We start from the raw sequence: 25,545 nt of genomic DNA, 5'->3' as shown, positions 1-25,545 counted from the left end.
TGAACCGCAACCATGTTGGTGTTGATTTATGTTTTGCAATTAACTGCATATCTGACACTTATTGCAAAAATGCATGATATTGTATTTGTGACTGCAAACTGTAATGACTCTGCCACATGTAGATCCTAGGAGGCTTTCAGTGACTTTCACCATGATAATGTTAATAAAGGAGCAATTAATAGCTGAATTAAAAATAAGTAAATGAGCAGTAAAAATACAGAAAAATTACTGATGCCTGTGGTGCGTCACTTAATAAGTAGGTAAAAATATATGAAATAATTATAGTGTTTGGAAGGCAGAAACTGCATGAGGAAAATGATTCAGTGGAATATTAAGCTTGTTGCCTGAAATGTTAGAGTGAATAGCATTCAATATGTTATTTACTTTCTATAATCCTGGGTTTATATGTTCTCATAAATATGCTGACATGCTGTAGTTTCCCTGATCACATTAAATACTTTCTAAACTAAATTAGAATGCAGATCTCTATTCATACTCAATAGCTTGGCAGTCATATGATTATACCTGTAATCTTGGTGGAGTGTCTAATTTCTGTGCGGGTTTTTAGTCAGGGGGATCATTAGGAAAACGTGTATTAATAAGCTTGCTTTATCAATTAAAACTTTATTAGCGTAGAATATGTTACCATGTGCTGCAGAAAAATAGCATGCTGTTGGTGTAATTTTAAATGAGAAGAGTTAAATATAGATATTACAAGTTATTTTGTTTTCTAATTAGTAGCTTGAAGTCTTTTGTGCCCAAAAACCTGGAGGAATTTGAGACTTTGCTTAGACTGAAACAATTGAAATTAATTAATTCTTAAAAGTCAATGGTTTTGAATACTTACCATAGCTATCACACGTAAGAGTCCAATGGCAAAAATACTTCTGAGGAAGTAAACACAAAGATGCCACCCCAATCATCCTCTCAGAATTTACACCAGAGCACCAATTTATTGTGAAACAAAGGAGACAACTTTTTGTACCATTTATATTATTAACTGCAAAACAGTTGGAGCACACTGTGGGCACGTCTACATGAGATACTTACTGTGGAGCTGCCTTAGTAGCTTCACAGTGAAGTCTCAGAATCTACACATGCAGCCCTATTAGGCTTCAGTAAACTAATTAACTCCACTATAGGTTAGTACTGGTAAATACAAGTACTATCTTACAACAATATTCTTTAGTACACAGCAGTGCACGTGTAGATGCTGATGGAGCTGGATGGGGCACAAGGGTGCTTTAGTGCAGGGGCTGCCTGCCAGCTAGCCTCACACGGGAGCACTCTCATGCCTCAGCCAGCCCCTCTGCAGCACGTTGAGCAGGATGGGAGAGAGTCCCTCCTGGGCAGGCTGACCCTCCAGGTCCCATGTCAGCTGGGGCTGCTCCAACCCAGCTCAGCTGCAGTCCTGGGTGCACATGTAAATGTGGTGCCCAGGAGCAATAAACTCTGGTGTGATATGTGCTGAAGTTTACTGTTTCACATTAATTTCACATGTAGATGTGCCCAGTGTGTCTGATCCTACTCCCATTGGAAAAAAAGGAAAAAATGTTGTTCACTTCAATGTAAGCAGGACCAAGCAAGAAAAAATGGTAGCATAAGTTCTTTTATGTTCCTTTCAGATTTTTTAAGAGAGTCCTCCTGGATCAGTATTGTCCTATTCCAGGCTTTCAAGAAAAGGGATAGGAAATATAGGGAAGAAGTAGTCTTGAGCATGGCCCATATAAGGGGGATGATGATGATGACTGAGGGCCCAAGGCAGATTTCTTTAAGAACGGATGGGCTGAACTTCTCTATCCCCATGGTGACAATGGATACAGCTGGTTCTTGGTGCGTTCAGTCTGTTTGTCTGTCTCTCACAACCAGAAAATCAAGGCAGGCTTAAAAATATCTCTAGTGCAGCCATGATAGTTATCCCAATAGTGAACCAATGGTGAGGCAAGTCCTATTGGGAAATAAGGAGTCTGGATAAAACCCATGTAGCCACAAATGAGAAACCAGGGTTAATGTTAGCTGTACCTGTCTCATTTGGAAATTACCGGCAAGTAAACCCTTTTTAGTTCTTCTGTGTGAATTTTGGTTTGCTTTTGATATAGACTCTTCTGATAAACTTTACAAGACTAGCAGACAGCCTCACTGATATTTTTTTCTTTTGCAAATTAAAATAAAGCTTTCCCAAGCCAAAAAGAAAACTGTTTTTTTCAGTTTCTATAGCTGGGTATTAATTTCTTTATTTTGTTTGGAAGGCCATGCGGTCTTATTGTATGTCTATGCAGCTTGATCATCAGCTGAAGCTGTCACTAAAGCTAACAAGTAGTATGAAGCCTTTGTATAATGCACAAGCCAGTGGCTGAACACAAATGCAATATAACAACATGCTTGATTTTACATTGCGCTCTTCTGTGTGAAGCTGCAAAATTTTCATTAAACTATTTAATAAAAATCATTTTGTAAATCTTGTTTCAGTGATCCAAATTTGCCCATAATATATAGCCACTGATTTCTCTTTTTTCCTTTAATATAAATACTATACTTTTGCACCTAATTTTTATATATTTGTAATATTAAAGTTGTACATATAAAATAAAAAAGGCCAGCAAATGCAAACATCAAGGTTTCCACAGCAACACCATCCTTCTTAAATATCAGTTATACTTTTGGTGCCACATGCATATCCCAAAGTGCTGTGAATAGAATATGAATACACAACAGAATTAAGAACCATGTGACAGAGTTGAAACTTCCTTTGTGACCTTGCCCAGGTCTGTGAATCTCTGCCTTGTCCTCTCTCCTGCTCTGTTAGAAAGTTATAACATTTAGTTTGATTGTGGTTAGTCATACAGACTTTTAAAAGACCCCTTTATTGTTTCATGAGCAGTGTTAGGGAGAGACTTCCCTGTACATGTGCATTCTGGTAAGAAACCAAATACCCTAACAGCAGCCAAAAGCCTCATTGATTATGAAATTCCTATTGGAAAATGTTGTTTCAGTGCTCCTGAAAAGAAGATATACCTGAGTTCTTACTGTATTAGGTATTTTCATTTTCTCTGATCATTTTCCTTGACACTTTAGTACTTATCATGCCCAACCTTCCCAGGGTTCAGAACAGGAGAAATTGGATTATGCCATCAATAATAAAAAGCGAGTCATCCGACTAGTTCTACAGTGGGCTGCTTTATATGGAGACCTACTACAAGAGGATGAAGCAGCAGTGGCCTTTCTGGAGGTATAGAAGAATTATATTTATACCATTTTGCTGAAAAGTAGCTACAAAGGAAATTTGCTTAAGACCTTATCACAGCCTATGGAATTCCATTAGCAAATAAGGAGCTTTAGTACATATCTTTAAAACAGAGCAAAGTTATGTTTGTGTTTTCTCAGTTTTAACTGCAGGTTGCATACAAGTACAGAGCCAGACAGTGCAAAGTGTTGGATCCTGTTTCATGGAAATTTGCAGGGAAACTGGGTGTCAGAGTTGGGAGAATTCTGAAAATAACCAAACTAGTACAGTTCTGCTGTACAGTATTGGAGAGAGTAGGCTTTTATCTAGAATGAAGGGATCCTGTGTATATCAAATACTTTGACAGGAACTTTTTTTAGAAGGTTGGTGTGGATGTTCCAGGAAGAGACTGGAGGATCTATCACTATGCCAGTCCAAAATGTAATCCATCCCTAGCTGCAGCCAAGAAACTTTCCTGCAGAACCACAGTCCTTCTAACGCACAGTTCAGCCACTGGGTTTTACCCATTGTTATGTCAGGTGTCACTAAGAGTGTAAATACTTTGGGGCAGGTGCTATGTCATTGTTGAATAAGGCACTATACATTTTCCCACATGCATAATAATTAGCTTCACTTATTATTTGCATTATCCTAGTACAGTGGTTCTCAACCTTTTTAGATTCAGGGCACCCCTCCTTAGACTCAAGGCACCCCTTATTAGACTCAAGACACCTTTTAGAAAATGCCAGCTCTTAGCTTTCTCTCATATTTTGACAGTGGAAAAATAATGGAGCAATTCTTCTGTTGCAGAGAACTCAGAAAGACCACAACAGGTCAGAATGTTTTTGACACTATGGATTTCTATGCAAAATCTCCAGAGTTTTCTTGTGAATCATGTATAGGTGTTTCCACATCTAACACTGGCAATATCATCTTCCCACTTTACTCGGCCCTGGTGAGACCGCAACTGGAGTACTGTGCCCAGTATTGGGCCCCCCACTTCAGGAAGGATGTGGAGAAGCTTGAGAGAGTCCAGAGGAGAGCCACTCGTATGATCCTACGCCTGGAGGGAAGGCTGTATGAGGAGAAGCTGAGGGACTTGGGACTCTTCAGTCTGGAGAAGAGAAGGCTTAGGGGGGACTTGGTGGCAGCCTACAACTTCATAAGAGGGGTACATCAGGACCTAGGAGAGAAGCTGTTCACCAGAGCTCCCCAAGGGATACCAAGGTCTAATGGCCATAAACTCCAGGAAGGCCAATTTACAGTAAATATAAGAAAAAAGTTTTTATGGTGCACATGTCCAGGGTCTGGAACAAACTCCCCCCAGAGGTGGTGCAAGCACCTACTCTGGTCTCCTTCAACAGCTGGATTTATTTCTTGCTGGAGTCATGTGATACCAGCTGACCTCCCACCTATGGGGGGGGGGGCTGGACCCAATGATCTCAACCCCTAATGTCTATGGAAATCTATGAAATATTGAATGATACCCACATCACCCTTAAAAAAATCCCATGGTGCTCTGGTTGAGAATCACTGTCCTAGTGCTTAGGAGCCCTAATCATGGGCTAGGATCCCATTTTGCAGCATGCATAGACCCGAAACAAAAAAACAGTCCCTGCCCCAAAAAGCTGATTATTTATGTATAAAACAAGAAACAGTGGATGTAGGCAGACAAATGCAGGTGTTCAAGGAAACAATGAGATAGTATTAATCTGTATGACAGATCATCAGCAGCCTAACTATTGGCAGGTATTTTTGGGATTGTGAAAAAGGAGTTTTAAGGAGATTTTTGAAGGTTAGCGAGTTCGTTTTGTGATTGTTTGCAGTGAGCTTCCCCTACATGTGAGGGCAGCAGAGGGGAAAAATTATCAGAAATCAGAAAATGTAACAAATTTAACAAACAGGCAATGGAAGTTGGCCTCATGGGCCAAGCAGAAATGAGAGTTTCAATGACAAGTGAGAAATTACAAATGGTGTCGAGAGGCTATAAAGGGCCATCAAACTGAAGACCAGTAGCTTATAATTGAAGTGACAGAAAAGATGGAACTAGGGAAGGAAGCAGAGAAAGGGGCAAAAACAGTTGGCTAGGAAAATGAAAGCACTCTGAAGGATATGATAGGGTTAAGACTGCATTTTCAAGGACCAAGACAAGGATATTGCAGTAAGTGACCCACAAGATGATGAGAGACTGGCAAGAGCTTCAGATATGCACATGGATTGGAAAGGTTTCATCTTAGAGATGTTATACAGAAAGAATCTGCAAGACTTACACATAGTCTGGATATGAAAACCTGAAGAGAGGTTCATGTTGAAGATGAGAGCCAGATTACGGACATGAATGGTGGGCAAGAAGGTGACTGAGAAAGGCAGCAGATAGGATTTAAGGGAAGTGGGGAATAAAAGCAGTTCTTTAGGTGCATTGAGCTTTAACTGACATATGAACAACTGAGGAGGTCAGAGATCTTAATTTTCACAAAAGAAGACAGGTCTGGAGTAGAGAGGTGTGTAATCAGCATAGACATGACAATTTTTTATGTTTTTGTGGAGGAGATTACTTGGAGATAAGGAGTAAGAAGAGAAGACAGAGCCCTTACAGAAAGCTGGAGGGGAAATGAAGAGGATCCTCTGATGGACCTGTTGAAGGAGTGTTTAGAAAGTTAAGAGAAGAACCGGGATAGAGAAAGTAACAGATGCTAAGGAAGGAGATTTCTAAGAGAACAGAATAGTTGAATGAGCCACAGGCAGCTGACAGGTCAAGGAGGACGAGGAGGGAGCATTGGTTCTGAGATTTGGCAAGGAACAGGTCATTAGAAATCTTGGTGAGAGCAATTGCCAGGGACAGCAAGGGCCAGGAACAGGACTGGAGGGGGGTCTAGGGTGGAACTGAAGAGAAGGGGCTCCAAGACAATGATTACCAACAGTATATTCAATGAGATTAGGTAATGTGGGGAAAGGGAGACAGTCAGGGAAGGTCTGTGAGGTAAAAGGTGAATTTTTATAAAATGAGGGGAACTAAAGCAATAGTAATAACAGTAACAACAGTAGCTAATTGTAAAATAAATGAACCAACTGTGTTACAGCATTTCTTTGTATTGCATATATAATAACTTCTGTTACCTAACTGAAAAACCCATAAATTCCAAAATTTTCTCCACAGTAATCTTTTTTTTTAAAAAAAAAGCAGAATATAGTTATGACAATGACAGAGTGCTTAGATACCGAACTAGAAAAATGTGTCTATCTTAAATTTGTACCATCCTCTTTCCTTTCTACATGTGTAACTCTTATTTTAAATCAGCTGGACTTAAACAGAAGTGATGGAGAATTGCTTCAGCATTTTTTCTGTATTCACTGAACTGTTACTGATTCCTGGCTATCAGTAAACTGTCATATGTAAAACAAAAATTAATCTTTCTCCTTCTATGCGAAGCTCATTTATTTATGTTCCTGTTAAAAAATTATTTTGTATTATTTACAGGAATTTTATGTATCCGTATCAGATGATACAAGAATGATTGCAGCACTGAAAGAGCAACTTCCAGAGCTAGAGAAGGTTGTAAAACAAATGTAAGGATAGTGTTTTTGTCCCCCTTTCCTTTGTTTCTTTTGACTCACGCTTCAGTAAAATAGCTAGGAAAATCTCTCTTTTATATCAGGTCAGAAAAATGACTTCTGTATCCATTGAGAGCTTTCAAAATGGCAGCGCAAAAACTGCTGAAAAATATTGCTTGTATGCATGCTTGTTCAAACAAACATATGTGACACTTTTATTTTGTATGAACATTCTTGCAAACCCCAAAGTTACTCATGTAAGGATTCACAGAAAGCATGCAAAAGGAATATGTATTCCTTTGGAAACAAAGCTGCAGATTTGTTTAACATTTATGTGCCTTTTGGCAGCATTTGCCCAGTCCTACTTAGGACTAACTGTCACTTCTATTCTTAGCATAAGCATTCATAAATCCCTTGACATGATAGTTTGGAGATTTATCAGTATTCTTAAAGTGATACACTATAGGTGAAATCTTCAAGAGATACCTAATATTTTTTTTCTGCTTTCTCTAGTTCAGAAGAAGGTAAAACACCACAAAAGAAGGTAAATTAATTTTGGCATTTTCTAAAGCCGGGGGTGCTAAACCACTGCCCATAGAGCCAGGTCACTCAGCCTGCAGGGCTCCACAGTGGCCCAGAAATTTGGAAGCGGACGAGAAGTAGCAGCAATAATTGCCATACCTTCCAGAGCTGTGGAAATTAGCGTTGCCACCTCCCCCCACTGCCAAATTCCCAGACCCTTGGGAAGTCCTGCAGGCTGGATAACACAGTCCCATACACCAAGTCACAGTGGTGCACAAGGCTGGACCGGCATACAGGGCTGGATCCGGTACGCATGGGGTGCTCCATGGTCAAATTCAGCACACACAGGGTTGCTGTATGGCCAGATCTGGTGAGCATGGGCTAGCTCTAAGCTGGATCCAGGTGTGTGGGATCAGGCCCATGGACTGACTCCATGCACCAAATGTGTGGGATCCAGCCTGTGGGCAGGCTCCACTGTTTTAAGAGATTTTCTTTTTCAGTAACATTGAATTATTACAACACATATGGAAATAGTTTAAAACTGAATCTGCAAACTGTGTTTTGTTGTTTTCTCTCTTGCTTTTGATGCACCATGTCTGTTTAAATTCAGGTCTACTCCATAATATTTCTTCTTTGACTTATGATGATGCTTATCATGATTATTATTTTTGCAGCACAAAGTTCTTCTGCAGCTGTTTAACACAACTGATGATAGAGCACAAAAACGCCAGCCCATCAGGGGAAGTGATGAAAGTAAGTACCTGCATGCTGTGGTTTGCAACACTGTTTCCTGTACTGCTGAGGTTTACAATAAATTTATTGCCCCTGGGGCAGAAATCAGAATAAATAGAAGTGTCTGATTTTCAGATATGGGGCAGAATCTGTTTCTCCTCATTCAGCATAGTCCTCAGTCCTTACTTTGAGTAGACTTAAGTGAATGGGGGAAGTGATATTGAGCTCTTGAGATGTCCATTTCTTCTTGCTTTAATTATTTGTAGTAGAGGTGGGGAAAAAGTAAAATGAAGTGCCTTTCAAATAACGAATGAACAAAACAGTTTTAAAACAGTGCCAGCAATGCATATATGGGTAATATGTGGACATTGGTGTTTGGTCCCCAATTTAATTGATACTAGTTTTAAGCCTGAGCTTCAAGTTCAGTCTTGTTCTGAAAATCAACTTATGGAATGGGGGATTATCATAGAAAGCATTGATTTGAAAAGGACTTAGGGACATTGTTGATAAGCAGCTGAACATGAATTTCCAGTGTGAAGCTGTGGCAAAATGGACTACTGTGATCGTTGGTTATATAAGCAGATGAATAGTCCCATGTTTACCTTTTGCATTCCTTCACCTATTGTTTCCCCCTCTTTCCCCCCTCTCCCCTCCCTTCTCTACCCTTTGTTTTCCAGACTTCTGCCTATTTACATTTTCACTGACCTCCTGTCACACTTTTAGCTCCTTTCCCACCTTGGAGATTTCAGAACAACAGCAGAGTCTCCTAGTGCCTAAAGAAGGATGCTTGTGCACAAAAGCTTGCAAAAAACTTTTTTCCAACTACTCAGTTGGTCTAGTAAAAGATATCACATCTACCCAAAGAACCTTGCCTACCTCCTTATATGGCACTGGTGAGACCCTGACTAATATTGTACCCAGTTTTGGTGCCCATGCTTTAGCAGGGATGCACAATCTGGGATTTTAAATGCTCCCTCTATGGAATTTATGAAAGATAAGTTTAATAGACTTGAGCATGGCCTATTAGTAGACCTGCACAAAGGCTTCTGTAGGGATGCTAATAGTTGCTTAATCTCATAGACAAAGGCCTGGTAGGACCTAATGGATGGTACTTGAAGCCAGCTAAATTGAAACTGGAAATGAGGTGCAAAATTAATCATTAAAAGAGATGACCAGAGGCTATGGTCATTTCTCCATTATCTGGAGTCTTTAAATGTAGCCGCAATGTATTAGATTGTGTCTGGGAATTAGCAGGCAGTGATGTTTTCTGTCACATAAGAAACCAGACAGAATGATCATTGTCCTCCTCTCTTTCCTGAAACTCCATGAATGTATAAATAATGGCAGTTACCATTATGATTGCTAAGGTAAAACCAGTCAGGTCTCATGGTTGAACATAGGATAATTCCTCTTGCACAATCCAGCATAAGCACTCAGTAAGCTAAAGCAGGTCATGGGTAGGCATATTTCTGGCATAGGTCCTAGCTTGTGGCTGAGACAAACTCAGTACAGCTCAGAAAAAGTGGGTGTAAAGCTGGATTTCCATTTGAGACTCTCTGGCTGCCTATACACATGCTTGGAGGTGGAAGGGGGTGCATTTTAATTAGAGCAGTCCCCCAGCAGCCACTGTAATTAAAACACCACAGCATCACATGTATTAAGCCCCTGCACATTTAAAAATAGCCACCAGATGATTTATCTAAACCTCATTCAATGAGGCTTAGTTAAAGCACCCCAGGGTCATTTTTAAACGCTCAGGGTCATAGGCACCGACTTCTATGTTTGCCAGGGAAGGCCTAAGATGATGGACATGTGGAAAGTTTTATGCATTTCAGATGACAGTCCTCTTCCTGAGGGGGACCAGAGCCCTTGGACCCCCACATACTCAGCACCTCCGCTAGGGGGCTTAATACATGTGATGCTGCTGCAGTGCTGCAGCATTCTAATTAGAATGTGGAACAGACTCAATTAATCAAGTCTGCACTGATGCATTCTAATTAGAATGCCATCAAGCACATGTATAGGCAGCTTGTGAGTGTAAAAGGCAGTAGGGAAATCCTGTGTCTCCTGAGAGCCATTATTCTCTGACAGCTGAAGCTGCCTTGGAACACTTCACCCTGAGTGGCACACAATGCCTCCTAGACTCAAGGTTTCTGGCTCTTCACTTCCTCATCTTGCTTGGTGTTAGAACCCACCCACCTGAGAAAGCTGGTAGCATAAAATGAAATAGGGCAAGAATCCTTTCATATCTGAGCTGCAGGATGTTTTAAAGGCAGATTTCCAGGATACCTCTCATAATTACATTCATCCCCACATTTTTGTGCCTGGGGTCTTATTTGCCAGCAGGGGGTGAGGTGCTTTAAAATGGCCTATGTAGAGCAAATTTACATTGGGATATGGAAAGGCTGATTACATAATAGACATTTTCCATTTCTGATGTTTAGATACCAGGAACCCATTCCCCACCTCAGAACTACCTAAAACCAAAGCACATTGGAATCAATGAGCATAGTCACAGTCCGTGGGCTCTGGATCATGCTCTGGGTTATTTTCAATTTTCAACTTACCTTGACTTTTTCCCTCTACTTCAGCTGACAGCCAACATTATATTTTTCTCACCTTCCATTTTTCCATGGGTGTTTCCATCTGTCCCCCAACTACACACACTCGTGCACGCACACGTACACACGCAATTCTTTTACAAGCTTGCTGGGATACCTACTTTCATCTTTAATGCTTTGGCTTTTTTGTGTCCATTGTTCCTTCTTTTCTACTTTACCTTTGCACATCAATTTTTGTAACATTTCACTGTATGCAACTCTGCATTATCTTTCTGTTCTTCCTTTTATTGTTAAGTGTTTTGTGAAACTTGGTATGAAAGGCACTAAATATAAAATGCATTGTATTTCAGTAATGCCAGTGCTCCAGGAACATCCTACTGATAGAACAAGCATCATGTTTTGACTAAAACAGATATTTCTAGATAATTCATTTCTATTATATTAAAAAACCTTATAACAATAAATTTCCACCGACTCTTGTCTCTTGCATTCTATTCCTTAGATAAGTGACTCCACTAGAAGCAGCTTTGCCCTCATCAGCCCTAGGGGTTGAGGTGGGAGCCCTGTGACTAAAACACAGCAATAGAGTATTAACTTATTCCGGAAATCTATACCAGACTGGAAGGAGGACCATGTCTGTCCCTCTGGTTCTGCCCAGTCTAGTCTCCCCTCCACAGTTCTCTGGATGCGGCTGCTCCCCTACACACCACTTCTATATGAATGGGGAAAGAGCGGTCTATAGAAGGAGCCCTCCACATAGGGATCTAAGAATAGGAACAATCAGACTACTGTAAAGTTATATTATACTGATGGATATATCACACTGGAGAAGTGTTGATCCTATGTATGTATTTTCTGTATCCACAAGCCTCTACAGGTATCCTCCATGAATACAGCTGGTGCACACAGGCTGTCATATGGGTCTCTCTCCTATGGATTTACATAGGGCCATGCACTTGTTGCCTCAATGGAGGTATCTCGTCTTATGTCTGCAGGGTTATTCTGTAATTGATTCCATGGTTGTACACTTCCCATTTATAGGACAGACTGCAAAGTAAGCATAGAGGGCTCCAACACAACCTATGGGCTCTGTGGCTTGGTTTGACAATTGGAATTTTTTTGATTTCTTCTTCTGGCTTTAATTCATTCCACTTCTGACCTGCCCTGCTCTTTACAGAATAGCTTCTATCCTCCCAATTTCTATGCAATCAAAATTGTCTGGTATTTCCTATAATTCAGGAGACGACTCTTGCTGTACCTCCAATTGTATCTTGCTTATTAGAGCATTTACCTTCATTGTCTGCAACAGTTTTGATTTATCAGCAAGATATCTGAATGTCTGGAAAGGACTACAAGAGACACACCACAGTCTAAATCAGTGGTTCTCAACCTTTTTAGACTCAAGGCATCCTTCGTTAGACTCAAGGCACTATTCCATCACCTCCGTGAATAGAGCAGCATCCCATTTCAAAAACAGTTTATTTCACTGTTTACCTCCTTGAAGAGGGGCTACATAATGGGGGAGGTGAGCTGCTAGGCTCTTGAGCCACCTATCGGATCTGGCTCTGCAAATATGCAAACCTGTGATTAGGGAGTTTCATAATTAATTTTTCTTAACCCTTGCAAAAGTAAAATTATTTATTTGAGAACGTTCAGCTGGCTGGATCATGCAGAAATATCAATGATGTTGACCTCTATGAATAATAGAGTAATATTGGAATTTCAGGAGTCTTATCATTTACTATAACTTAATGCAGACCTGGCATTAAAATTACTAAGCTTGTTGAAAAACTAGAAATCTGGGACCTATAATACCAAATAGAGTTTTAGAAACTTAATATTGTGTTTGTTAAGTATGAGAGCAATCATTTATTGATATGAGAATTATTTGCACAATAAAGTGTATCTGGTTGTTATATACAGCATTCACCATCCTTATTTTTGTCTATAGTTCTGTTTAAAGTGTACTGTATAGACCACACCTACACTACTATCCGTGTGCCAGTGCTGTCTTCTGTTAAGGAAGTGGTCAGTGCAGTAACAGATAAACTGGGCTCTGGAGAAGGCTTGATCATAGTAAAGATGAGTTCAGGAGGAGGTAAGGTATTTACATTATCTTTGATCTATCTCATTTGAAAAAAAAAATAGAACACTCTGACAGACCATAAAATAATACTGATTTACTCAAGGCTGTTCCTATTCCTGTTCATCTCACCAGAAAGTTCTCTTAGGAGCACAACCTGTCCTTCACTATTGATGTATATGACCCTGAACACAGTGGATCTTACTATAGGAGAGGCAGCTCTCTCAGGAGGCAAAGGTGCTGTTCACCATAAAGCAATGTTTTAGCAGGGATCTTTTCACTGTGACATGTATTTTGGACAGGGGTAGAGAAAAGAGGGCATGGATGATTTCATATTTACACCATTCAGATCCTGTAAAGGGCAAGGTGGATGCTCCAGTAACAGCAGAGAATATGCAGTTTGCAGGCTGCAGAGGAGGCCAAAGATTTAATGTGTTCCCCTTCCCTTTCAATCACCACCAGCCTCCCTCTGCCAACCCCTTTTACTTGGGCCTCACAAAAGTTCACGACTTGGCACCTAGGAAAGTAAACCAAGCACACTAGAAACAAGTACATGGTGGATTCTGCTGAAGAAACCATGCTGGTGAGAGTGATTGAATATGACAGTATGACAATGACAGAGCCGCACTGCTGAAGAGGGCAGTGTTGGAATGCATTTCTTTCCAATAAGCAAAGATACCTACCAGAAAACTGGCACCAGGGGTCTCTCTCTCTTTTCAGTTGCAATTGCAGTAATTTTCTGTTGCAAAAATGGATGACAGCAGCCTAACTTGCATATGCTGAAAAAATTCATCACGAGTCAGTTTATAAGGTCTTCTTTACCTTCAGGCTGTGATCCACAGTCTTTTTTTATGACTGTTGTCATGAGGCCAGTATACAATTACATCCAACTGCCTCATCAGGCACTTGCTGGCTTTCCAGTCAGTTTTTGAACAGCTAGTTAACCTCTTACTTCTCAGAGGATGTGTCTACACGTTCATTGATGAGCCATAGGTACGGCACATTAAATTTAGTACTTGGATAACCATGTACTAAATCAGTGCACAGTAACTCATGCTACTGTGCCGTAGCGCTAGTGCACAGGTTTTTTTCCAGACACTAACTATACAGTAGCCTACTACTACTGTATACTAGCCGTGGTTTTGCCCGGCACACTACTGCACAGTGTTATTAGGCTACTGCACTGTGTCTAGCATCTTGTGTAGACACACTCAGAGAGGAGGGAACTGAGTCATTCACATCGAGTGGTTTTAACATTTGCAGTGCAGATTGTCTGAGTTTCTTTCAGGTTGGGTGTTGTGATTTCAAGCCCCAGTATTCTGGGGATTTCATGTGGGTTGAGCCTGCTCTCTCATGTATTGATGTCACATTTTTTCAGTAAGTAAGATCTTGTAATTTACCATCCAAGGCATCTTGCTGTAGCTTTTAATAATGCACTTATCTACTAATTTGATTTCACTGTGGTTAAGTCTGCTGTAACCGTGGCCATTTAATGCTGTGTATTTAATAGAGAATCTTACACTTCCATGTTTACAGAAAAGGTGGTACTCAAACCCAACGATGTTTCGGTGTTTACGACTCTCACTGTTAATGGACGTCTTTTTGCTTGCCCACGAGACCAGTTTGATTCCCTGGTATGTATGTATTTAATTCTCAGAAAACCACTGAAAGTCTGAGAGCAGTGACATGGAATACTAATAGCTCAAAAAAGGTTTATCAGCCTATTTTATCTTATGAGCATTTTAGCTGGAAGTTATCTGAGAGATCCAAAACTAAAGGTTTGTTAGGGTGAAGCCAAAAGAACACACACCCTTGTAAAAAAGCAATATTATCATTTTTAGAACAGAGGAAAAAACATTCTGTCTGATCTGCGCAGCAGATCTCAAATCCAATACCTAGAATTGAACATACAAGGAGAGTTAAATGTTATAAGAGATAACTGTGGCATGAATCTGATTATAGAACTGTCCCCTCTGTGTTCACAGACATTTAAATAGAGTAAGATGTTATCAATTAAAATATTATAGAGGCTTGATCAATGCAGTAAACTCTTTAAACTCTTTTTTCCTGACCTCCAAAATACTGTGTAAAAACTACAGATTATTCTAACTAGAATCACAGAAAACATTCCTACTAGAAAATGTGTTTTTTCTTAAGTAACATTGTTCATAAGTACTTGCAGTTCATACAGTAATTCTAACAATCTCCATGAGGTCTGCTTTTATAGAGTTTGATTTGACTGTACTTCTTGTTCCTTTTACTTCATTAAAAACAACTGTCATTGCCAAGTCATGCCAGCATGAACTCTATTACTTCAAGCCTTGTTTCAGCCTCCTTTGTGCTTTTAACAAGCTACTTAGTATGTATGCCTGATTTCTTTTATAGATATTTTAAAGTCAAAGCTTCACTGTGGCTTTAGATATAGACATTTAGTGGTAAATTTTTGGTATTTTGAGAACCTTTACAACCATTTCTATCTCCATTTAGCATGGACTGAATATGCCAAATATAGTTGATTGTACTGCTCAAGACTGACTAGAGCTCAGTGCTATGACAAGCCAACTGTCCTCAATTGTTACTGACTGCAGAAATTCAGGCAACTCAGTTCCTTGGAAGATGGTCTCAGCAGTGTGCAATAGAAGTTCACTACATTAACCATTTCTACAATATTCTGTTACTGAAATCTAGCAGAATCCTTCTAGCTTGAGTACCCTTTGCTATTTCAGAATCCATGTTCCTGTTGCTAAGTGCAAATATAAATTTGTTCATATTATGCTTGGCAAGCCTCCTGTGAAAAAAATTGTTCTGGGACAGATTAACTTGCAAACATGCAGTGAGTCTAAATCTAAATGTTTCCTCTCTAGCATTAGAAAATATTTTAGGGCTATTTGCTTGTTATGGTAACCCAGTTCTTTTGTCATTGTCTCTGAAGAGAAAGAAAAATGTATTTTACTTTGTGGAAAAGTCTCTTTCTTTAAACGATTAATATTCCTGAATAAATCTGTATGTAGAGTCACTTTTCAGGAATAAGGAAGCTATCAAATTTTAAACACAGAGGAACTATGGACCTGGTATAATGCTGATGCTTGTTCTGAAGAACAAGCATTTCCTGGTAAGACAGTCTCTTCCAAATCAAGACTTTCTCAAAGCCAGTCTCATAAGGCCATATTGCCTATAATGTATTGCAAATTATTTTAGATTGGTTTGACACAATCATGTTATGAGCATGTTTGATATGCTAGTTAGTTCTAGAGAGCAAAAAGTAGCAAAGCTTGCTGAAATAAGCCTATTATCTCTACTTCATATTACTGAAGTAGAGGTTCTTTCTTTTTTTTTATGCAGTCTGTTGGTCTTGTAAACATCAGTTTGAGCTCAAGTTAGGAAATGTTGACAACACTTTTCTATAATAATTAGCAATATAAAGTACTTATTTCAAATTAAAAACAGTATGAGAAATTTGAAAAGAAAATTGTAAGTGAACCCTCTCCTGCCCTCTCCTGGAAACAAAAGCAATTAAAATGTGGATGCATATGAAGCAGTATTTAAGATATTTCAGGATGTATTCAAAAGATGCACTTGAACTAGACAGGGGTTTTTTGTTGGTAACTGAATAATTCTTGCATGACTGGTTCATTGTGTATGACTAATATAGAGCTGATGATCCCAAACATAGTTTAACATGGACCCACATTTCGCATCTCAAAGAAGTAGCAGTGTGCAAAACTGCAGTTCACATCTCTTTTTTGTCTTATTGGTGACAAGGAAATGCATTTTAAAAATGCTATAATACTTGAATTATTTAAAGGATATTTTTTCCTGTTTTGAATGTGCACACACAATTCCCTTTATCTTAACTGGGAGTTATGCTGTCACAAAGGGTTGTGCATCCGGCTATTAGAATATACCCAATATATACTGACCCAGAGAATGTACGAGGTACACATATGATCTTGTACTTATTACAGATAAAGCACAGTAAATGAAATAATTATCATCGTTAACATCTGTTGGTTTAAAAAACATTTGGTTTTTATTTTGTGGTCTAGATCTTTTGTATTTGTAAAAATGGGAACTGATAAGAAAAGGTTTTACTTTTACCCATGGTTGAAAACAGATTTCAGTTATGTTATTTGAAACATCTTTAGAAGCTGGTGACATCCAAAAAAGATCTGTAGCAGACTAACCACTGATGGTGTAATTTAGCAGTTCTTGACATCTTATATCATTATTCCTATTCACAGACACCACTGCCAGAACAAGAAGGCCCATCTACTGGAACTGTGGGAACTTTTGAACTCATGAGCTCCAAAGACTTAGCATACCAGATGACAATTTATGATTGGGAACTCTTCAACTGTGTGCATGAGGTATTATTAAATAGTTCCCTATTATTGTAAGTACCAGTACTATTGCCAGATCTGCTGAGTTTAACCTGCAGAAGCAATATCACCAGTAGGCTTTGAATGTATTAAATACAGTTACAGTAGTAGCTAAAATATAAAGTACACAAAAGAAACATCTCCCAACAGTGCACATTATATTGAATTATTTAATAGGCCCTATTCAAATGGCTAAATCATTAATACATAGTCTATCTTTATGCTTTTATTATGCCTCAGTGGTTGTCTACTGAACTTGCAATGCAGCCAGAATCCTTTTCATCTATATTTTAAATACGTATACTGTGGAACAATATTCTGGCTTGAATATGTTAGAAACCTCCCCACTCCTCTTTACCCCAAAGACCCCTTCCCCCACTTATCCTCCCAAATAAAAAAACAAACTTCAAAAAACAGACAAACCTATTTTATCTTTCCTAGCTGGAACTGATATATCACACATTTGGAAGGCACCATTTTAAAAAGATAACAGCAAATTTGGACCTATTTTTGAGAAGATTTAATGAAATCCAGTTCTGGGTAGTCACAGAGATTTCTCTTTGCTCCCAACTCAGCAAGCGTGTTCAGCTGTTGAAGAAATATATTAAGATAGCAGCCCAGTGAGTATTGGAATATTTGCATTAATATATAAACAGCAATTGTTTGACATGTGTGCCAAATTTTTACTTGTTATTTGTCCTTTTTCAGAGATAAAGTTAAAGATAACAAATACATCACTGTTCATGAGGGATTGTTACCCACTAATATACATCCTCCCTTTCTCTGTTTTCTCCATTTACTCTTGATCTCTGCCCACTGGGGGCAGCTACTAAATCTACATATGCGAGTGGTCTCATTGAATTCAGTAGGCAGCTCGTTTCCCTACCGTTATTGTGTTAATGTTTTCAGAGGGATCTATTAACTTTCCTCTGTGGTCTCTACCACTGCCCAGAGTGCCACCAGGAGAGGAGCAGGAAAGGAGCAGGGTGACAGTATAAGGAGGTTTACACTGGCTTCACTTGGTACTTTTTCTTTCCAACTACCAGGCATAAAGGTGGATGGAAAAATCATTTTCCTTCACAACTGAAGCTTATTTAAACAGTCTTTAATACTACAGTTGAGTGATAGCTTTTGCAATGAAATTCACTCAGAATGTAGGCATTTGCCCATTTTCCTGGGAAACAAAAAGTGAATCTTGCATGTATGCAAAATGTGTGCATCAGTGAAAATTGTTAAGTTTATGTGCAAAAATAGGCAGCAAAGACACTGATGTGGGCAATATGTTTGTTCACAAAATGAATTTGACAATTTAGCTGGCTGGTGAGCACTGCTGCTCTCATTTATTTGTTTATTCACATTTAAGTGCCTTCAGCCTGTCTTATTAGGGCTTAATCCCCAACCTCTGACATCCATAAGAAGTTTATTGACCTCAAAGGGAGCAAGGTCAGGGCTAAAACTATTCTGTCACATTCTGTCACTGTTACCATCTTCCTTCCTCCTGCAGTCCATGCTATTGTTTGCTATTCCCACCTGTTGCTCATTGTCTCTGATTAGATATAAACTCTTCAGAGCATAGCCCAGTTGTCTTGTGTGTTTGTATATAGCCCCCTAGACAGCAGGACTCTGATCTTGAGTAGCGTTTAAATACAGCTAACAATTTTCCATTAAAACATGACAATATTTTTTGTATTTTATAATATAAAACCATGACTGAGTCAGGTGGTAGGGAAGAATGGACAGAAAAGAGACAATGGCAGTCATAACTTCACAGCCCAAATCCATTCCCCAACATTGCAAGGTGCTGAATCCCTTCTGGAAACTGTTGAATGCTCACAGCTCCCACTGAAGTCAGTGAAAGTCAAAGGCCCCCAACATTTTGTAAGATGCATTCAGGATCAGTCTCACATTCAGGAGAGAGCATAGAATTCACCTCCTTAGTTCCTAAAAAATATAGGTAGTGTAAAGCAGCCATTCCTTTATCTCATTCTGTAAAGGGAAACTAAAACCAGAAAGCAGGTCTGAACTATTTTGCCCAGTAGAGGGCAGTAGCACACATGCACACAAAGAAGTAGGGTTCATTTCTCAAATCAATAGCATGAAATAGGCAAAAACTTAAAAGCAAGTCAATTAAGATATGAAGGCAATTTACATAAACACTTAAAAGCAAGCATCTTAAAAATAACGGTTAAATGTCTCCTTAATAAGAAAAGGCAGGGAAAATCATAAATCATATAGTGTCCCAGCCAGTAAGATCCCTCAGTGTCATGGGTTTAATCTTCTGCTATTTACATCAGCTTGACAACCTCCTGTTTACTTCCATGTTTCTGGTATCACTGCAATGCTAAAAATACATTGCTAAAAGTGATCTTCTCTACTGAGACCCCTTTGTCTCCTAAATGCAGGGAACTCTGAAACACAGAGTTCTCCTAAATGAACACCAAGCTGGCAGGTTTATTTCCAGCAGCTAGAAAAGAACTTTTAAGTTTTGTCAGGCTCTTTCCCACTGTATAAATTGCTGCCATGGCAACAGGTGCTATAAAACCTCCAAAAACAAATATAAAGTGAGCCAGAATTAGAACAAAATAACCAAGTAACTGGGTCACAAGAGGTGAGCCCAGGCCTTGAAATAATTTTGCTTGCAAAGGGTGATGATAAAGCAGTGACCCAGCAAGAGAGGAGCATACTTGAAAGTAGAGGAAGGTGTTCAGAACAATAAGGTGAGGGGCATGCAGCACTGCTCATCTTTGCAGGAACTGCTAAAGTCATGTGGCACAGCTGCACTTGGGTAGTACTGATTTTCTGAGATAACAGTTGTTGAGAATCTTACTGCCCTGGCATAACTGAGGGCTCCACACCACTGCAGAAGGCACTCTGGCAATATGCCCCTTTTCTGGCTGCTCCACACCCAGGTGGGAAAGTGCTTGACCAGGTGGCAGCTAATTCAGGTGAGCACAGCGTGCTTTGAGCTCACTGTGCAGTGGTTTCCATTGCACCTACTGGGAAAGATTGTACAGTTCACCAAGTTCATGTCTTTCCTCCACCCACTGCAGGATCAAGCTCTGAGTTTTTGAAATAAAGGCAGATGCTAACTGTATCTCCTGTGGTGTAATCCCCCAAGACTGATAGTATTAGAAAAGCTTTTTTATTGTATGCTTGCACATAAATGTAAGCGCATACTCAACCACACTCTAAATATATTCTTTCTCTACTTACTCACCACATACACTAAAAATTCTCTGCCTATACAAAAGCATAATCACACACACACAAGAATGTCTTCCCGGTGCAATCAATTGTGGGAAATTATAGGACTTTTAGTCCAAACTCACTTTGATGCTTTAGAAAATTTTACCTTCTGGATTTTTTTAAAACTCAGAGGATCAAAGCACACACTATTTGCTTAGTAAAATTGTGCATCATTATTTTCTTTAGTTATATTTTTCAATTTGCAAAAATATTTGTATTTTAAGAATGTTAGGTTGAATCACTTGATTCAAGTGTTGAATCTCTTGCCAAAATTACACCATTTATTTTAGAACATAACTAAAAATCATCCATCTATACTAGACTTAATAGGGTTTCAGTTAAACTGGATGACTGCACTGCATTGAAAGAATGTTTAGTCATATTGTAAAGATCCCTTATTTCAGACAAAGAATAGCTGCAAGTTCCAAATTGCAGCTTCCTTAAATAAGCCTGTCTACTGTACTTGAGTAGCATTACAGCATTGTTATTTAATATTTTACAGTGCCCAAATATATCCTTGGTGTCTGACAGATCAAACAAGGAAGGGTACCTGCTCCAGAGAGTTCACCCTCTAACTGTGACATGATACAAAGGGTTAGTTAAACAGGGCAACAGGAAGGAGAGGATAACAGTAACAAAACCATGCTGTTTTGCAGTAAGACAGGTAAATGTCTTCAGGGTTCTGTTAATTTTGGTTTCCCTTTCCTCACTTCTTCTTAGCAAGGTGTCAATAGTGAGTATTTAGGAGAAAGCTGAAGGTGATGGAAGTGGCTAGGTGAATAGACCAAGGTGGCACATTCCCTTTATAGGGGTAGCTGTTTAATTTAAGGAGGTCAAGAGTAATCAAAGCTGGTAAAACAGAAAGAACACTAACAAGGTTATGTTTTCACTGAAAAGTTAACCTGGGCTCTTAATTAGATGTGGTCCATTATGAGGCTATAAGATAAAACCCAAATGAGGCATCCACTTGGGCTGATAACCCACCCAATTTATAATACGGACTGAGTGCTGATAGTCCTCCAGTGCCTTTCTATAATTTCCTTATGTGCTCAGAAGGGCAGACAAGTGTTCCTGCACTTACTGGAAAAAATATCACAGAGAAACCCACATAGGATATGTCTCCAGAGCCATTCACAAAGGTGAGTGCAGCTCTTGTGCTAACACAGTCATTCTTTCTAGGACTTTGTGATGTGGCTTCTCTCACACAGACTGCTCATAGGCAGACCTGGGTGCCAATCATCTGGGTTAATTCTGCAGTGAAAAGATAGCCTAACGGTCAGGGCTGTATGATATGAGCTTTGAATGCAGGAAGTCTGTATTTGATGCCCACATAATAAGAAACCACTGAAGCATTTCAAAAGAGAAGAGAAAAAAAGGGAAATGTGATCAAAGTGACATGTGAGAGAAAAGGTTCTGGAGGGTAGCAAAGTTGGTATAAAATGTACTAGAGAAGACACCTGAAAAGAAGGAAAAGACCTGAGACTAAAGGACAAGAGGTGACAGTAGTCAGTGTGAGAATATGGACAAGAGATTTGCTCATTGAGAAAGAAAAGGAAATGGTGAATGTTTTAAATATCTTGAAGGGGGAAAAAAAAACAGGATTTGGCCATAGCTCAGAGATATGGAAAAAGAGAGAGAGAGAAGAAGACCCCCAGGTTATAAGTTTGGTTGACATGCAGGGTTTGGAATCAAATTTCATTGCTGCAGAGAAGAGAACTAGAGAAAAAGGGTTTGGGAACGGAAATTATGTATTGTTTCTTGGCTAAGGTGAATTTATGCTAGAGACCAGCAATACAAAATACAGCATATGAGAGAGGGTAACTGTAGATAAGCTGGAGCAACGAAATGTATTTGAGAATCTTTTCCATTATTAGCTACCTTATTAGCCTGCCACCCACATTTGCAAGACAAATAGAAAAGAAGCATAGGCCTAAAGATTTGCTATTTTGGCCAATTATATTAACAAATATAGCAAATCATTTGCAGATGTTCTGAAACAACAGTTAAATCCTTTAGTTTTTCCTCAGCACCAATTAAGAAACTCATATGTTGGGGATAAGAGCAGATTTAGAGCTTTTGGTATGTAGGTTCTTAAATACCGAGCATATTTAAAGGATTACTTAAACAGTGATAGTGGCATAGAGGATTTATGTAATTCAGGAATCCCAGAAAGCTGGAGAAACTACATATATACATGGGAACTGAAACACAACCACCTCTTTAAACTGGAAAAAATCTTTGGTGCTATTAGACAGCCTACCATCTCACTAGGGTCTGCAACAACTAGGTTGCATCCCATTTCTCCCATTGTTCCTGTTGTTCCTTCGGTCTTTATTTTGTTCTGTGTCAAGCGATGTCCCATACTGCACTGCTGAGAGGAACGAAGATTAAAAAGTCACTGAACCTCCATGAAGAAGCTGGTGTCAGGTAAAATGGATGATGAAGGCCACTTGAGGAGTGAAGGAAAACAAGCTTCCAGATGAGTTTGATCAGGCTAGAAAAAAGTCTTCTGGGTTCATAAAGCTTTTCATTATATTTTGAGCCTGGGGCTTCATACAATACTTGGGGGGGTTGCAAATTGTGTGTTCCGAGGCTGCTGACATAATTTACCAGATTATAATCAAACCTAAGACAGACAACTCTGAGATCTCTTCAAAACCACAATTTTACTTCTCCTTTGATAGATGCATGACATTAAAAGTCTGGACTTCTTGTATTTCAGCTGTAAGGAATACAAAAATCTTAATTCCTTTTTTGCTATTATCATGGGACTGAGTAATGTTGCCGTGAGCCGTCTTACACTAACATGGGAGGTAAGTGTTACCTAAAATCTGATTCCAAAAAGTCTAGTTGTTATTTCTGCCTTTAGTAAGTAATAGTATTACTCAATCCATATTATTTCTAGAATTATATCCAACAATTAAGGGTTGATAAGGGAAGCACACCGTTTTACCAGACAGCAACTCAGCTCCTGAGAAGACAACCTGCACACCTAAAGGCTTGGAGACATCCCACATCATTATTGATCATTTGTGCAGCATAATGCTGAGCTGCTTTATTAAAAACAAATGGATGGAGAGGGAAACAGAATCACAAGGGGACACAATATAAGATTACATGTAATGGGTCACATTTTCCTGTGTAGAGTTGTCCCAAAAATCCTAAAAGTTTTTGTGAAAATTTGAAAACAATTATTCTTGTTAAAATTCCAGTAAGTTTAAAAACTGACTGGCTCTATATGCTTGCTGAAAACTGGCAAACTTATTTTTTGTGTGTCTGTTTTTCATCAAAAAATATAAAAAAAATTAGTTAGCTTGCTTCAAGTCATGGATATATTGCTAGTGTACCTGAGAACAAAAATTTGGCCTTTTATGTTTAATGCTTTCCTAAAATCTGGTCTGAAAATGAGGTTTCCAGGTAGTATATCTGAAGGTAGCTTTTCAAGGGATATTAAGTAACCTGATCTCTCTGCTTGCAGACATGAAAAAAATAAAGCAAAAACACGCTTTACTTTAAATTTGGCACATTCCTGCATCAAGCCCAGCACTGACCCAGATGAGGCTGTGCATTACTTCGACCTGCTCTGCAGTGTCTGTATAGATTTGGTGCTTTAGTGGGATTTTTTTGACACCTTTATCTAATAGGTGATTGAATCAGCTTAAGGTAAAAGCGCCAAAGGCCCCACTGAAGTGTCCGATCTATACAGATGCTGCAGAGCCAGGTCGAACTAATGTGCTGTTTCTTCCGGTAAAGCATGGATTTGACTTGGCTTTGTTTTTTTTCACAACTGCAAGCAGCCTGAAAGTACACTGGCAATTATTGCATGCAGAAAAGACTAAACTGAATTTCTAATTACCTCAGTGAACCTTTGCAAGATCCACATGGAAGGTATAGATTTGGAGATCAGCTTCCAAAAGCCGAACCTATTATTTCTAACTAGTGAGAGATATTTTGAGTGATTTAAAAAAGCACAGAGTATTTAAGGGAAAAAGGTGACATTTAAATTATTTATGACATACAATACAACAAGCTAAATTTTACAGTATATATGGAGAATGAGCTAGAAGGAAAGATATACTTTGTAAGTGGTATACACTGTTCAGAAAAATGATATCACAGACTTTTGTTCAGCAGAGCAGTAAGGTTGCCAAGGAATAATCTAACAGTATTTCTATTGATCTTTTTTCCAGGGTATACCCAATAAACATGATTAAAAATAAATATTTAGGTTTTGATTTTTACTAAAATTTTCATGCAGGTACACTGGTTGCACATAAAACCAGGTATATCTTGACAGCCAATTATGCAATTTCATTCACAAATACCTTATTTGCATATATATGCAAAACTATTTTTCACATAAATCATTAAAATGAAGCCTTTGCTATGGTACTCTGAAAATATTATTTTCTGATGTATATACTTTATTTACAGCCAGTACTGCAGCAAAGTCCATTCTGCAATGAAGTACTTATTTTTAAAGTGCCCAGTAAATGTAGTAATTTGTATTTTGATGATAAGATACTAGAAAGGTGATATGTTTTGATTTGGTATGTGAAAGTTACTATTTTCCTTGGAACTGACCTGTTAACATACTAATAGCCACTATCCAGTTAATTTGCTCAATGTCTCTAGTATAACATGAGAAGGAAAGCAGTCATTTAATAATATGACTTTACTATATCCTTTATTGGTTGTGAATTTAGCCAACATTTCATTTTCTATTGCAAACAGAAAAAAGTCATTAATTAACTAAGAAAAAGTGACCCTTGGATGCTGGGCAAGTCAAGAATTTATACAGTACTTGATGATGCAGTTGTATCAACATGGTACTTCCTAGAAAATCCCAGATACAGTTTGACTACAGTCTATGAATATTACAAAGGAACATGATCATTCATAGCTAGGGACCTACTGAAATCACGATTTCACAGATTTTGCAGAAATCATGAAAACTGGCATTGCCCACAAAAGCAGGCAATGTCCACGAAATACACAAAAAAGGGGCAACTTACTGAAAAGAAAATGCTGCCTCCCCGAGGGAGCGAGCAGTCTTCATGGTGCTGTGGCTTGGCTGCACAGTCTGCCAGGAGGGAAGGAGGGGGTGAGGGGCCTGCCTGCCCAAAGAGCACCCCAAAATGGCAGCTGCCTCTTGCTATTAATTGGCTGAGAGGTGCCTTTCATGTGGCCGTGCCCATCTCCACCAGTCGGTGCTGAGGGGTGGGGCTGCATGACAGACAGCCTTCT

The 25,545-nt window shown here is 39.0% G+C and overlaps 1 protein-coding gene across 1 annotated transcript in view; it reads left to right on the top strand.

Moving 5' to 3' along the window:
- Positions 1-25,545, top strand: part of RAPGEF4 (Rap guanine nucleotide exchange factor 4) — a gene marked incomplete at its 5' end in the record, with an annotated part of 261,647 nt that overhangs the window by 212,407 nt on the left and 23,695 nt on the right. Inside the window, 9 exons of the mRNA XM_025191227.1 lie at positions 3,079-3,229; positions 6,702-6,790; positions 7,289-7,319; positions 7,972-8,050; positions 12,542-12,688; positions 14,210-14,307; positions 16,915-17,040; positions 17,494-17,672; positions 23,021-23,111. Coding sequence (XP_025047012.1) covers positions 3,079-3,229; positions 6,702-6,790; positions 7,289-7,319; positions 7,972-8,050; positions 12,542-12,688; positions 14,210-14,307; positions 16,915-17,040; positions 17,494-17,672; positions 23,021-23,111 — 991 coding nt within the window. The remainder of the gene's footprint in view (positions 1-3,078; positions 3,230-6,701; positions 6,791-7,288; positions 7,320-7,971; positions 8,051-12,541; positions 12,689-14,209; positions 14,308-16,914; positions 17,041-17,493; positions 17,673-23,020; positions 23,112-25,545) is intronic.

Source organism: Alligator sinensis, unplaced genomic scaffold, assembly GCF_000455745.1.
Source record: "Alligator sinensis unplaced genomic scaffold, ASM45574v1 scaffold1469_1, whole genome shotgun sequence".
Lineage (NCBI taxonomy): Eukaryota > Metazoa > Chordata > Crocodylia > Alligatoridae > Alligator > Alligator sinensis.
This window is presented reverse-complemented; position numbering and strand designations above follow the sequence as displayed.